Source organism: Carassius gibelio, chromosome A2, assembly GCF_023724105.1.
Source record: "Carassius gibelio isolate Cgi1373 ecotype wild population from Czech Republic chromosome A2, carGib1.2-hapl.c, whole genome shotgun sequence".
Lineage (NCBI taxonomy): Eukaryota > Metazoa > Chordata > Actinopteri > Cypriniformes > Cyprinidae > Carassius > Carassius gibelio.
Genome location: NC_068372.1, coordinates 24,379,592 through 24,394,534, shown reverse-complemented (window position 1 = coordinate 24,394,534; position 14,943 = coordinate 24,379,592). Strand labels below are relative to the sequence as shown.

Below are 14,943 nucleotides of genomic sequence, written 5' to 3'. Positions count from 1 at the left end.
CGCCTGATTGCTGCCTCTCTCCATTACTACTGCCACTAAAGGTTAATAACTGACATAAGTGCCTCAAAACATTAGGCATTCTTATTACTTTATATATAAAGTTATATATATATATATATATATATATATATATATATATATATATATATATATATATATATATATATATATATATAAAATGTATGTATATGTGCTAAATTAATTGCTTTAGTTAAGTGTGTGCCAAATACATACCTAATGTAATAAAAATACGTTAAATGGTATTATTACATGGCTCTGTGTAATACTTGATTCTGATTGGTCAGTCGCGGCATTCTGCGTTATGTAATCCCTCGATAACAGCCGGTAAAAGCAAATAACACAGGCTCATCCGGGTAACGGCAGTTGTACTCTTGCTTGAACAATTTTTTTTCTTGGTGGAAGCTTTGCGTTTGTTTAACTAATAAAATATTAAAACTTGATTCAAAATGTTGTACAATTATTTAATTATGTCATCCTGGTATCGTGGACTCACTCTCGTTTCATACAAAAGCAGCTGCTGCCATTTTGCTACGATTGTTTTGTACGCTGTAATAGATTATAAGATAACTAACAAATTGGTAAGATTTTAAAACATTTTCGTCTTAAATATTTTATTGCCTTAATTATTTATGTGGTGAAATGTTGTGTAATAAGTTGATTGACTGCACCATTTCCCTTAAATGTATGTCTAGTTTGAGCTTGCACTCAAATATTTAAACTCAAATCAATATTTTGTGTCTAATTATTTACTTATGTGGCAAGTAGCCGTGTAATAAGCGGGATAATGTACCTCTAGCCGATTGTTAGATGTAAATGTATGCAGATGTACATGTACAAACCCGATTCCAAAAAAGTTTGGACACTGTACAAATTGTGAGTAAAAAAGGAATGGAATAATTTACAAATTTAATAAACTTATATTTTATTCACAATAGAATATAGACAACATATAAAATGTTGAAAGTGCCAAAAATGCCAAATATTGGCTCATTTTGGATTTCATGAGAGCTACACATTCCTAAAAAGTTGGGACAGGTAGCAATAACAGGCCGGAAAAGTTAAATGTACATATAAGGAACAGCGGGAGGACCAATTTGCAAATTATTAGGTCAATTGGCAACATGATTGGGTATAAAAAGAGCCTTTCAGAGTGGCAGTGTCTCTCAGAAGTCAAGATGGGCAGAGGATCACCAATTCCCCTAATGCTGCAGCGGAAAATAGTGGAGCAATATCAGAAAGAAGTTTCTTAGAGAAAAATTGCAAAGAGTTTGAAGTTATCATCATCTACAGTGCATAATATCATCCAAAGATTCAGAAAATCTGGAACAATCTCTGTTCGTAAGGGTCAAGGCCGGAAAATCATACTGGATGCCCGTAATCTTCGGGCCCTTAGACGGCACTGCATCACATATAGGAATGCTACTGTAAAGGAAATCACAACATGGGCTCAGGAATACTTCCAGAAAACATTTTCGGTGAACACAATCCACCATGCCATTCACTGTTGCCGGCCAAAACTCTATAGGTAAAAAAATAAGCCATATCTAAACATGATCCAGAAGCGCAGGTGTTTTCTCTGGGCCAAGGCTCATTTAAAATGGACTGTGCCAAAGTGGAAAACTGTTTTTCTGTTGTTCTTCAAAAAAGTTATTTTTGGAAAACTGGGAAGCCATGTCATTCGGACTAAAGAGGACAAGGACAACCCAAGTTGTTATCAGCGCTCAGTTCAGAAGCCTGCATCTCTGATGGTATGGGGTTACATGAGTGCGTTTGGCATGGGCAGCTTACACATCTGGAAAGGCACCATTAATGCGGAAAGATATATCCAAGTTCTAGAACAACATATGCTCCCATCCAGATGTCGTCTCTTTCAGGGTAGACCTTGAATTTTCCAACATGACAATGCCAGACCACATGCTGCATCAATTACAACATCATGGCTGCGTAGAAGAAGGATCCGGGTACTGAAATGGCCAGCCTGCAGTCAAGATCTTTCACCCATAGAAAACATTTGGCGCATCATAAAGAGGAAGATGTGACAAAGAAGACCTAAGACAGTTGAGCAATTAGAAGCCTGTATTAGACAAGAATGGGACAACATTCCTATTCCTAAACTTGAGCAACGTGTCTCCTCAGTCTCCAGACGTTTGCAGACTGTTATAAAAAGAAGAGGAGATGCCACACAGTGGTAAACATAGCCTTGTCCCAACTTTTTTGAGATGTGTTGATGCCATTAAATTTAAAATCTATTTATTTCTCCCTTAAAATGATACATTTTCTCAGTTTAAACATTTGATATGTCATCTATGTTGTATTCTGAATAAAACATTTACATTTGAAACTTCAACATCATTGCATTCTTTTTTTATTCACAATTGACGTCACAAATGACGTGATGAAAATGACAACATGAATAATACTAAAAGTAGGTTAAGATTAATTTTAAAAGTAAAAGTGCCCACCCCCCAGTTACTGTGGTCTAGAACCACCACTGATCTGATTGCCTATTTATCAATATGAATCGAGATCAAGCCTGAATCAAATTGCAATGTGGATGTTGTGAAATATTTCTCAATTCCCAGCCTAACTTGAGATGGAGACCTGAGAAACACAGTCATGAGAAAATAAGGCTGCATTTAAATTCACATTTATCACTCTCTTGCTTCTTCTTTATTAGAGAGTTTCTCTTTTAAGACTATTATTATCATTTTTTTTCCTGTGGGCTGCTTTCTTCCAGGGCCATTATATATATATTTTTTATATATATTTAAGGAAAACATTAATGGTCTCTAACTTTGTTAATTTGATGACTCACTATCAAGTGAATATCTGTTTGGAGTCTGTGTGGATTTATGCCCTGAATCTGGACAGGCGTGTTAGCTGTCTGTCCTTTTAGAAAGGCTGCAGCGACCAGAGACATTTAGGGAGGTGAAATACTGGTGCATTTCAAAGAGAACAGAATAATGCAAATAGAGTGTGTATATCTGTCAACGTACCTTGCTTTAAAAAAAAAAAAAAGAAAATTGCTGAAATTTCAATGCTGGTCTGGTTTCTGTGATCTCATTTGTAATCAGGGGTATATGCCATAATATATATATATATATATATATATATACTCATATTCACAATATCAAAGTATGCATATCTTATAAAAACATAAAGTTATCCCAAAAACTATTTTAAGTCACACTTCATACACCTTTTAATTAGTTAAAGGGATAGTTCAACCAAAAATGAAAAGGTTTATCTGTTTACCCTCAGGGCATCCAAGATGTAGGTGACTGTTTCTTCAGTAAAACAAAAACTGAGATTTTTAACTGAAACCGTTGCAGTTTCATAATGTAAGTGGATAGGAATCACTGCTAAAATATACAATAATAATAATAAAAAAAACATACACAAACAAAACCTAATTAAACCATGCAGCTTGTGACAATACAATGATGTGTACAGACACTAAACAATCAGTGTGTGCAAGAAACTGAACAGTATTTATATTGTTTTTTTTTTTTTTACTTCTGATTCATGCAATGTGCAAACTGTTCAAACTCTCCTAAGTGATTCCTCCTGAGCCATTCTCAAGCAGGCATGGGGAGTATTCTTCTTCTTCTTCTACATCTTGAATGCCCTAGGGGTAAGCAGATACGCATTAAATTTTCGTTTTCAGGTGAACTATACCTTTTTAGTAAATTCTTTTACTATAAACAAAGAAACACTATAATAAATCTGGGACATTTCATGTAGTTCAACATGAAAACAAGTCCACTGTTTAAATGTTTATATTTAAGAGATGACTTGATATTTGTCATGAATTTAATACATTTTTGAGTGGCTTAAGTGTTCAGATACTTCTATACAGAAAATCTGGGTCCAAAACACTTTTTTTTTCAATACATCTATATATTTTTTTTGCCTTAACTAAATTCAAAAGGAGATGAAATCTGATTAAGATAAATTGTTTGCTGATAATAAGTGTTTTTTATAATGTATTGTTCTTTTTAGATTTCTAAATTAGTTTAAACAAAGTCTCATTGCCTTTCTTTGTCTTGTTTGTGTGCGATTAGAAAACACTAAATCATCTTTCATTCTCTCTCACTCATCATTAATGCATGATTTGCATGACAGACTCTTTAATCTGTTGGCTTGTTGAGACGCAGTTTTGATTTCCCTCTCGCTGTGTTTTATGTCTATTATATTCACATGCTAGGATTGACTGAAATTGAGAAACAATTAGTTCCTAGTTAATTCCTGGGCATGAAGATGCTCCATCTCTGCCCCTTCCCTATGTTCCTGAAGACCATCTCAGATCAATATAGGTCACGAACTAAGCGACGGCTGACTGATATTTCTTTTTGTGAAATTAATTTGCTCCTAACTCCATTCAGAAGTGGGATGAATTTTTGAAAACTGTGACATATACTTGCATTATACTGTACATGTTGAGTCTATATGTATGTACTCAGATGCATAGTGTTTCTTTACAAAGTATCATGGACAATACTGGTCTGGCATGCATAATACAGTGTTTTTAGTCAGTTTGCATATCCATGTAAACGGAGACAGTTTAAGCAACTTTGTCATCTGTACGCCAAACTGTTTTTAGTACATTGTTGTCATGTAAACATACACTTAAATGTCAGTGTACCATCAGAATGTTTCAGAGGTTGATATTTCAAAATAAAAAAAACAATTCCAGTCTCTTCCGTATACACTAAGCTATCATATGGTTTCAGAAGACTTGCAATATAGTGCAGGAGTCATGTAAACCTCTTTTTTTTTTTTTTTTTTTTTTTGCAACCCCTCATTCAGTTTTATTAGTTAAAAAAAAAAAAAAAAAAAGAGTTGCCAGATTATTTTTCAAGAAAAAGAAACAAAAATATCAGACAGTATTTCAAAATGAGGGTGAGTAAATAATGTGAGAATTTTCATATACGGGTGAACTGTCTCTTTAAGAAAATAAATGATTTGTTAGTAATTGGAAACCAGCTGGTACTACCATCCGTTAATCAGGCTATGGTGCATGAGATAGCAATGGAAAAAGGTTTTCCTTCTGTCTCTGTTGTTTAGTTTTCTTACTGTTTAGCTGTGGAAACAAAGGATATTTTTCCATACAGAATCTCTTGACAGATTAGTTCCCTCATGCAGCCACCATGACTCTTAAAATACCTGCGTGCACAGCTCATCAGCCTTGTTTACTGTTCAATGTCTCACAATGCAATTAGTCAGCAGCTCCCAGTGCTGAGATCAGAAAGAACCGTGAGCAGAGATGATTCTGCATTGTATCCTGGGTGATCTTTCCTCAGAGCAGTCACCAGTGTGCCTCCCATCATGACAGAGTCACATTTTATATCTCTATGCTAATGTGATGGGCCTTTGCTCGGCCAGGCTCATTAATCTCACGGATGAGTCTGCATGCTCTGGGCCTGAGCCACAAGTTAGACCCCCACCCCAGAACCTGCTCCCTGAGGAGACATGACGGCACACTTCACTTATTTGCTCTTCCGTCAGTGCCATAAAGATGCAGGAAGAATGCAAAGGCTGCATGGTAATACAATCTTTTAGTACAAAAGTTTGGGTAAAATAACTTTTGCCATCTATAATCTTGATTTTTTTTTTCTTGGAAGGCAAGGATGTATTAAATTGATTAAAACAAAGGCATTTATAATGTTACAAACAAAATGTCTGTTTCAAATAAACTTGCTATCCTAAAACAGTATCACCGTGTCCACAAAAATATTAAGCAGAACAACTGATATCAATATTGATGATAATAAGAAATATTTTTTGAGCACCAAATCGGAACCTTTTTATTTTATTTTGATGCAACACTGAAATTCATAATCTAACATTTATTTTAAATTATAATAAGTATTTCACAATAAGACTGTTTTACTGTGTTTTTGGTCAAACAAATGAAGCTGTGGTGAGCATTAGAGACTTCTTTCAAAAATATATTTAAAAACATTTGATTGGTAGAGTATCTTAGTAACCTATATTCAGTTCAGAAAACTCAATTTCCGCTGTGAAATTAGTTAAAGTTGGGGTTAGTTAAATGTGACAGAATTTTAATTTCAGTGTAATTAAGAGAATACATGACGTACCTTGTTCATTTTTAGGACTTCTGGTACAAGTGTTTACATGAGAAGTTCACTGGGGTTCCTGAAGACGTTAAATCACTTGACTAGCACAACGTGACCTTTGAGCACAGAGGCACTTACAACCAAATGAAAACTATCAGCAGCTCATAATATGAAATCTCTACAATAAATGAGAACACCTGGGTGAGCTGCAACGACTGATTTTTCTTTCATTAGTTCAATACAGCCTGGTTTGGACAAAGATGCTGCATTATTATGTTTTCTCTTTTTCTCATTATCATGTTTTCTCTCTTTCTCATTATCATGTTTTTTCTCTTTTTCATTATCATGTTTTCTCTCTTTCTTTCTCTCTTCTCCAGGTAGAGTGCATGAATAATTCATTTTATAATTCAGTCATTTAGCCAGCTTGATAACATTATAAAATGAATGAATAAACCTTGGGGAACAAATACAGGCTTCTTTGTGTGTTTGACAAAGAAAGTTTTCTCACTTGAAGAGGTAAGTCGGGAAAAGCATCTTAAGAAAGAAGTTTAAAAGAAAAACAGGAAACTGTGATTCTATAGCCTTGAACAAGAACACCAGTAAGGGTGCCTTAAAATCTAACACTATAGGGCAGGTAAGTATAGACAGGCACTGATCATTTTGCTTTGTACTTTTTAATAGCAAATGCATCTCGTGAGAGTCCCGAGCTCCCCTGGTGATTGGGGAATTAAATTTTGTTTATGATAGATTTGATGCAGCACCATAGATGTGGTTCTTGGACTCATTAAAAGTCGCCTCGTCTGATTTAGGAGATAAATATGCACAGATCAAGTTTACAAGTGAAAACAGTCCAAAACACTGCTAAACAAATAAGTCAGCAGACTTTGATGTGAGAAAACAACAGGGGGCTTTTTCACTGTTATTATGGATTATGGACTCAAATTTTGGCCAGAAGTGATGGTTAATCCACTTTATTGACGGATTTCCAAACACACAGCTTTGAACCACAAAAGATGTTCATTGTTAAAGTGGAGTCCTGTAGATTACTGTGATGTTTTTACCAGCTGTTTGAACTCTCATTGTGATGGTTCCCATTCACTTGTGATGGAGTGATGTAATGCTAAATTTCTCCAAATCCATTCCGACAAATTTACATCCAGGATGGCCTGTAGGTGAGCAAATTGTCAGCAAATGTTCATTTTTAGGTGAACTATACCTTGAAGATCTCTGAGGTTATTTTCATTACAAACAATGACTAAGGCAAAATTGAACTCCATTTTGAATGAAATAAGAGAGTCTGAGTCTGCGATGTGATTATGGGAAACATGAAAGTATTGTATAAAGTTGATATGCAGCATTGCTATGGAAGGTGCGAAACATTAAGTTCAACTGCTTGATGCCATAACTGAATAATCAGAATACAATATTCCAAACATGGAATAAGGCAAAATAAATAAATGTAATAAAACAAAATAAATAAATCTCTTAAATTAAATAATCATATAATTGTGAATGTGTGCAGATTCTGTTTTTCTTTTCTTATAAGTTTGCCATCTTCCTCACATAACACTTCCTCGAATGGGAGCCATATGAGATGATTCAGGGCTTACATCAGAATTTCTTACCATCTAAATTCACACAGGCCTCAGTTTCAGGCCGGTTCATGTGTCCAGTCTGACATTGCTCTCTTTTCTGCAGGGAATACAGCTCCGTACCCCAGTCATGTCCATCTGAGCTAAGCAATACTCACACAGTCTGCTGAAACACCCCCTTATCTGTAGGTCCATTAATGTTACATATTCAGCAACTTTGTTGACATAAAAAATAGCTCCGCACAGTAACTATGACCTTACACTCATTTTCTCTCTCACTCTTACAGATCTTAAAAATGGATCTTATATCTTGCTGTCACTGTCAAAACAAGGAATAAATAACTCTCACATGTAGCTGTTAAAATTGTGCACATCATTAATTTAGTCAAGGCAGTTGAATAAATCTAAATCCAGGAGGTAACAGGGTTTTAAAAAAAAATACTTTGCCAGAACATCCAAATATGTATTTTTGGAGCTGAATAAAAGAAGTTAACCATTGGTCATCTCATGCATTAAAATGTGTAACTGTATGAGTGTGCGAGACACACACAAATGTGTAATATCTCTTAAGGTCAGAGATGCAATGTAGGATTAGGATTAATATTGTGTTCAGAGGAATTATAATCTTAGTCTAAATGTTCATGGTTGTTGTCAGCTAACTATCCATTGTGACCATACATTTTATTTTTTTAGTAATGAATTTGAGATTTAATGTTACCTAAATCCTCAATTTGAAGCTCTGCTTTGGAGAAAAATAACAATAACAACAACAACATTCCAATGCGCTGTAGTAGAAGAACACATTGATGCCAGAGGTCAGAGGTGCTCTAGTAAGCAAGTCTCAGGCCATAATCAAAAACAGCCCTGTGAGTATAAAAGAAGTAGAGATGTCTTTTCCCCTTCAGTTCAACTGTGCACAAATTGAAAACAGTTGCAGGAATGTATGACAGTAAAAGCTGCTTTCTTTCATAACAGAAACAATTAATAACAGAGGAACAGAGAGAGTTGTGGCAAACCAATACTTCCATCAATATGACACACTGCAGCAGGGGTTGCCAATTTCAGGTGAAGGAAATCAGGTTTTGACTTCCTTTTAGGAAAGAACAGGGAAATCTCAATTTCTCTATACAACACATGCCAATTGAGGTTTAAAGGAAACTTCATCCAAAAATGAAAATGTTGTTGTCATTTGCTCAATGTCATGTTTGTTCTAAGTATATGCTAGCAACTACATAAAAAGAGTCACTGTTTGACTGTTAAGTGCTAAAGATGTCACATTTTGGCTTACTGACTTACAATTTTGTTATCTGTTTTAAAGAAACCATTTCATTCTAGGTTTTCACACACATATTTAGCCAACCAAGGTAAATTCTAAATTTCTAGTAAAAAAACATTATTCAAACATTGGTCATGTAATGTCATTTTATTCCTAAAACCCTTTAGTTGGATGCTCATCTAATGTTTTTAAATGTTACTACTTGTTTCGGAATGCTCAGAGAACATTCAAAAGTAATATTCCCATAATGTTTGCAAAATGGTCAAATTGATCACCCTGCTAGGGTATGATCCTCAGTCATTTAATGAATGATTTCTAGTTTATCTCTGTAACCATTTACAAAGTTGGCAAGTGTGTGATGCCTAGTATTTTAAAATGGTTTTACATGTGGTTAGTCATGGGACGATTGCATACTATACAGGACAACTGGCACCTCTAGTATACACTAACATTAGCTTCAACCAATGCATACATACAATGCATCAATACTGTGCACTGAATCTACTAAAACAAAGGAGAAATACTCTAAAAGTGAAAAAGTTCTGCACAATGGAGCCCACCATGTGAAAACTAGAGTTGTTGTGTCTGCAGAAGAGAACCATAGGACACACTTTATAATTGATCTCAGTGAAGCTCCTCAGCCACAAATGATCAGCCACACACAAGCATTTGCTTCATTATGCAGTGGGTCTCCAGGCACAATAATCATGATATCAAATGACAGGCTTTCTTCAGGAGGCTGCTAGTTGTAAATAAAAGTATGTTAATTTGGCTTGCTGTATTTAGGCGAGCTAGTTGCAAACATCATATGTTTGAGTTAATTTGTACACGATCAGGCCGTTCTGAGGAGAGAGATATATGAGTTAATTAATTAACATTAATTTTATAGTTTTAGTAGAATGATGTTTTGAATGGGTGTCAGTGAGTTTACTTAGCCTTTCATTCACTTGTAGTTTGATGTGGAAGAGGCAAATATGATTAATGTCTGAGTAAATTGTGTATAATGCCAACATAGAATTTATAGAATTCATTAACTTATTTTTGCCTGCTTCTCTCAACATAGGCCTAAATGCAATTTTTCACAAAACAACAACAACATACTACTACTACTACTACTAATAAAAATCTATTACAAGAGGCATGCTACTCTTGCACATTCATGGGGCAAAATCAAAAGCAAATGGCAATGAACATTTAGAGATCTCTTTATACAATTCAGCAGAGCTCTCAATACCGCCCGCTAGCTGTGATGGGAGAGTGCAGGCTTGATACTACATAGCTCATCGATTCTCCTGTTGATTTTATGGTTCACTGTGACAAGTCAAAAAGCAGTCTCTCATTCTTTACAAACTCTTCTTTTAAAAATGAGTTATGATTTTATGTTATCAGAGATGAACATACACATAAAAAATATTGTTTTATACTTGACTGCTCCATGACAAATTTCCATTTTATCTTTTAAGGCAAGTTTTTCTTTAACAGTGTTTATTATCATACAATTTAATCTGTTGCATAAATTCATTTTTTTAAATGAATTTTTATTTTTATTTTGAGTGACTATAGCAATAGTCATTAAAGCATTTGAAAACTTTCATTTGTACCTTTGCTGTATTTTATATCATAAGTAGACACAAACTGTTTATTTTTCTTGCTTATTTACTTACCGTTGACTATAAAAAAAATATATAATTTTATATATTTTGTTTGTTGTTTTTATTTAATATTTGTACTCATACTAACTGCTGTTTATTAAATAAAAGTCTCAAGTTTATGCACTGTTAATTATTTTCATTTCTTTAAAATAATAATAATAAAAAAAAAAAATCCAGTTTCTTTGAGTTAATTAGTTAACACAAACAAATGCATAAATCATTACAAGATTCAATTTGGGAGTAGTGAGTATGGAAGTTGTTCACTTTGTAACTAGTTCATTGTGTTCAGGCAGATGCATGCACCTGTTACCGTTTTATTTTATTTTTAACCGTCGATTATATCAGATTCATTTATTTTATTTATTTATTTATTTTTAAGAAGGAACTTTGTAGCGACTCATAAACTGCCTGCTTTGCTTTCTGGGAAAACACGCCGCTTAGAGAAATATACAATGCTATATGAGTTGCGGGCGTTCATTAGAAACTAAATATTGTGCCGTTTGTTTTTAAGAGCGTGGAGCGCGCGCGTGTTGGGAAAGTGGGTGTCGCTGTGCACGCTGCTGGAGGAGCTTCCCAGCGATGTGTCGCAGACTTTAAACACACTGTGACATACAGTGGTGGAAGGAGGGGAGATCGCGCCGTATTGGATCGTATACTGCAACACTTCTTATGCAATGAGTCCGGCCGTTTTCATTCTGATCTGTGTCTGACGATTCAGTTTCCGCGCGCGATGCTCTGACCGCCGTGTGTTTATATGGAGACAGACACCCTAAGAAACAGTCAACCGGGAAATGGTAACACATGAACCTCCTCACTGGAAGGAACATGGTTGAGAGGAGCAGTAAATTTCTGTTCATCGTTGTCGGATCGGTTCTGTTCATGCTGATTTTGTATCAGTACGTGGCTCCGGGGATGATGAACTTCGGCTCTCCGCACGGGTACATGCTGGAAGACGATGCGGATCTCTTCCCGACTCCTGATCCGCATTACGTGAAGAAATACTATTTCCCCATCAGGGATCTGGAGCGGACTGTGGATTTTGAAATCAAAGGGGATGATGTGATTGTGTTCCTCCACATCCAGAAGACCGGCGGCACCACGTTCGGGAGGCACCTGGTCCAGAATGTCAGGTTGGAGGTTCCGTGCGACTGTAGACCGGGACAGAAGAAGTGTACTTGTTACCGACCCAACAGGAAAGAAACGTGGCTCTTCTCTCGGTTCTCCACCGGTTGGAGTTGTGGTTTACACGCGGACTGGACCGAACTGACCAACTGCGTCCCGGGGGTTTTGAACAAAAAGGAGAGCAGGATGAAAAACCAAAGGTGATGCTTGTACAGAATTGTTTTATATGAAGTGTTAGTTGTGGCTTGAAACCCAATGAGCTCTACCAAAAATGTTTGGGACATCCTAGCCGTGTGGAGCCACAAAATCTGTTCTAGATTTGAGACACAGCCAGTGTGTAGAAGAACTTTAGCGAGTAAGGAAACAACTTGCCCTCCCTCATCTGCGAAATTCAAGACTGTAACATTACTCTTTATATTGGCTCTTAATCCTACACCTGGGTCAACCTCTTTCTAAACCCCAGGTAAAGGCCGGTTTTAACTCCGGGTTAATGTTAGCACTGCTTTTAACCCTAGGTTAACCCTGAAATGCAATGCCACAAAACACCGAGTGTTCGGCAACAGACAACCAATCATAAAATGTCCTAGTGTTTACCTTAAATGTTCACGCGCTTGCATATGCCGCGCAAACTTTAAAGCGCTGTTCAAGCGTTTTAAGTAAAATTATTAAAATGCCAAACAGTGACACAAACATGTTAACTGGCAGGGTTATTGAGAAAGTAATGTGAAAGATTAAACAAGATAACCTAGGATTAAGTTTACTTGGGGTTAACAGTGACACAGGGTTAAGAACCTAATGATGTTGAGGTCAGTTAGATTTACGTGGTTATATGAAACTGGATGGCAACCTTTCAGAAATGAACATGGAAACCATAGTAGTTATATCATAGTATTTTACTAAATGTACAAATTCTGAAAAGAAACTGTTACTGTAGCAAACATGGTGCCTATCCTACTATTTTATGTAGAAACATAACTTGCTGTTTTCCCCAGTGATGGAGGTGGAAAATTACTGTGTCGTAAAACAGTCTCTTGTAAACACTATAGTGAGCACTGGCTGCTAGGATAGTGGTTACAGGACTTACCACATCAGATCGCTCCATGGCAGTCATGTCAGGAATAACCTGCCACTGGTAGTTAGTGTCATCTGTGTATTCTGGGAACAAATTGTAAATTTTACTTAATTATCTTTCACCAATCACATGTAATGGTTTTACAAAAGCATTAAGACCCAAGTTGGCATTGGAGTAGGTTACTGTTTGCATTACGCTTCGTTTTCAGTGGTGTGAAATCCATCCCAGAGCCATGTCCATAAACTGTTTTAGTTTTTTAAAAGGATTTTGTAGATTAAATAATTTAAGCTCTGCAGAGTCAAATACATCAGATCAGACTTAGCAAATAATCTCCAGCCGACTCGTCTTCCTGAAAGAACACCGTCTAGATCCAACATCCCCTCGAGTGTACAACATCGCTCGTATCACAGCGATGCCATTACTCTTGTTGCTTTTGGCGACTTTAGGAATGCAGCACTGATATGGATGCACAGTCCTCTCCTTGATTAATCTCTCTTGTGATAAAGGCAGACATACCACACCAGTGCTATTCTCCCATAATTCATCACACGTGTACATGTTCGTTTTGTCTGTGAAATTAGCACAGGGTCAGTGGTAAAAGAGGTGAGGGGAGTTTTGTCATCTTGCGCTTTTACTATCTGCATAATTCTGATAATTAGACTGAAAATACCGTGCATAGATAATTCAGATTTGATATGCTGCTTTGTTGCACAGATCAAAGCGCTCTTTTTACATTAGCTACAGTGATTTCAAAGGGCCAATGTAGGGTGAATTTAAACTTTGTTCATTGCTATTTCTTGAAGCTATAAATTTAATCTGTAAAAAATGCTCAGAACTTGTATTTGGATTCTTTAGGAAAATTAAAATGCTGAATAAAAATAACACTTTTATGTTATTGATGGCAATTGAGTCATGATGGCAGTCACAAGACTGAGAAAAGCGGTGTGGTTTATTGTAGTCCCCACAATGGGAACTATTTTGTTTTATTCTCACATTCACATTCTAACAAGTGGCCTTCAAGCAAAAAGTTTCCTGATTCCATATTTGCTCATTGTAGATGTTTGTTAATAATACAATTTCTGTTCCAGTAATTGAAGATATCACAGGGATGTGCATTAATTTTAATGGTAATTAAAATAAAATTTTTTTGGTAAATGTGTCATTGCTAAATGCTTTTACTGCCTTTAAATTAAATAGTGTGATTACGTATATATTTATAACAATCTTTACGGCTTTATAACAATCACCAACCACTCTGCTCTCTACGATATCAGCATTGGCCACCAAAAATGTTATTTTAATTTTTTTTGTATAAAATATTCAGAGATGTGTACTCTTCATGTTTAAACACAAGTGTGTTTTCATTTTAAAACGCATAGCCTTTGTCATGGTTAAGCCTGTTGTTCTCTGGTGTTTCAACCCTCGTCTTCCTCATTGCGAAAACTGAGACTTTTTAAAAACAATGGCGTGGCTGCCCACATTCACTCTGTGTGTGCATCCTTGATGACCGTGTAAACAATAACATCATGCTCAGTGTTGTACCTGCATGAATGGTCATGTGTCATGCGGTTGTGTAGTGTGGAAGGAGAACATATCTTAAAACGCAGTGACAACGCAAGTGTAGGTGAGAATTGTTTTCATTTTAAAATGCCGATTTAAAATGAATATGCACTGGTGTAAACTGGGCTTCAGTCTTAACTGCAAGAGATTACGAGCATGTTGGGCGACCAAAGCGCAGGGTTTAACACCTGTTGTCTGGACAGTGAGTTTTAATTCATGGAGGCCAAAGCCATTCCCACAAACATGCAGGAAGCCATCTGACAGCTGTGCCAATCTGTATGCCTGTTATGTGTAACGGGCTTGTTTACATTTAAATCTCTCTCGGCTCCTAGACTTTGGAAGTCTCGCTTGCTCTCCTCTTCGTTGCCATTAACGTGGCGAAGGACAAGCTTTTAATTACACACAGGTCTTATTTGGATTGTCGGGATTTCTAGAGTTACATTTTCCAAATCACATTCTCAACGTGCCACTCCCCCAGGGACCTGGTGGACGTGAGAGCAATGGGGGCATTTTAATTGCTTAACGAGATGTGCATCATCACATTCTCATTGAGGCACCGGTTTTAGAC

The 14,943-nt window shown here is 36.1% G+C and overlaps 1 protein-coding gene across 1 annotated transcript in view; it reads left to right on the top strand.

Annotated features, from left to right (window-relative positions):
• The first annotated feature begins 11,149 nt into the window (after window positions 1–11,149).
• LOC127934028 (heparan-sulfate 6-O-sulfotransferase 1-A-like) overlaps window positions 11,150–14,943 on the top strand; it is a 117,056-nt gene continuing 113,262 nt past the window's right edge. Inside the window, exon 1 of the mRNA XM_052531204.1 lies at window positions 11,150–11,943. Coding sequence (XP_052387164.1) covers window positions 11,423–11,943 — 521 coding nt within the window. The 5' untranslated portion in view covers window positions 11,150–11,422. The remainder of the gene's footprint in view (window positions 11,944–14,943) is intronic.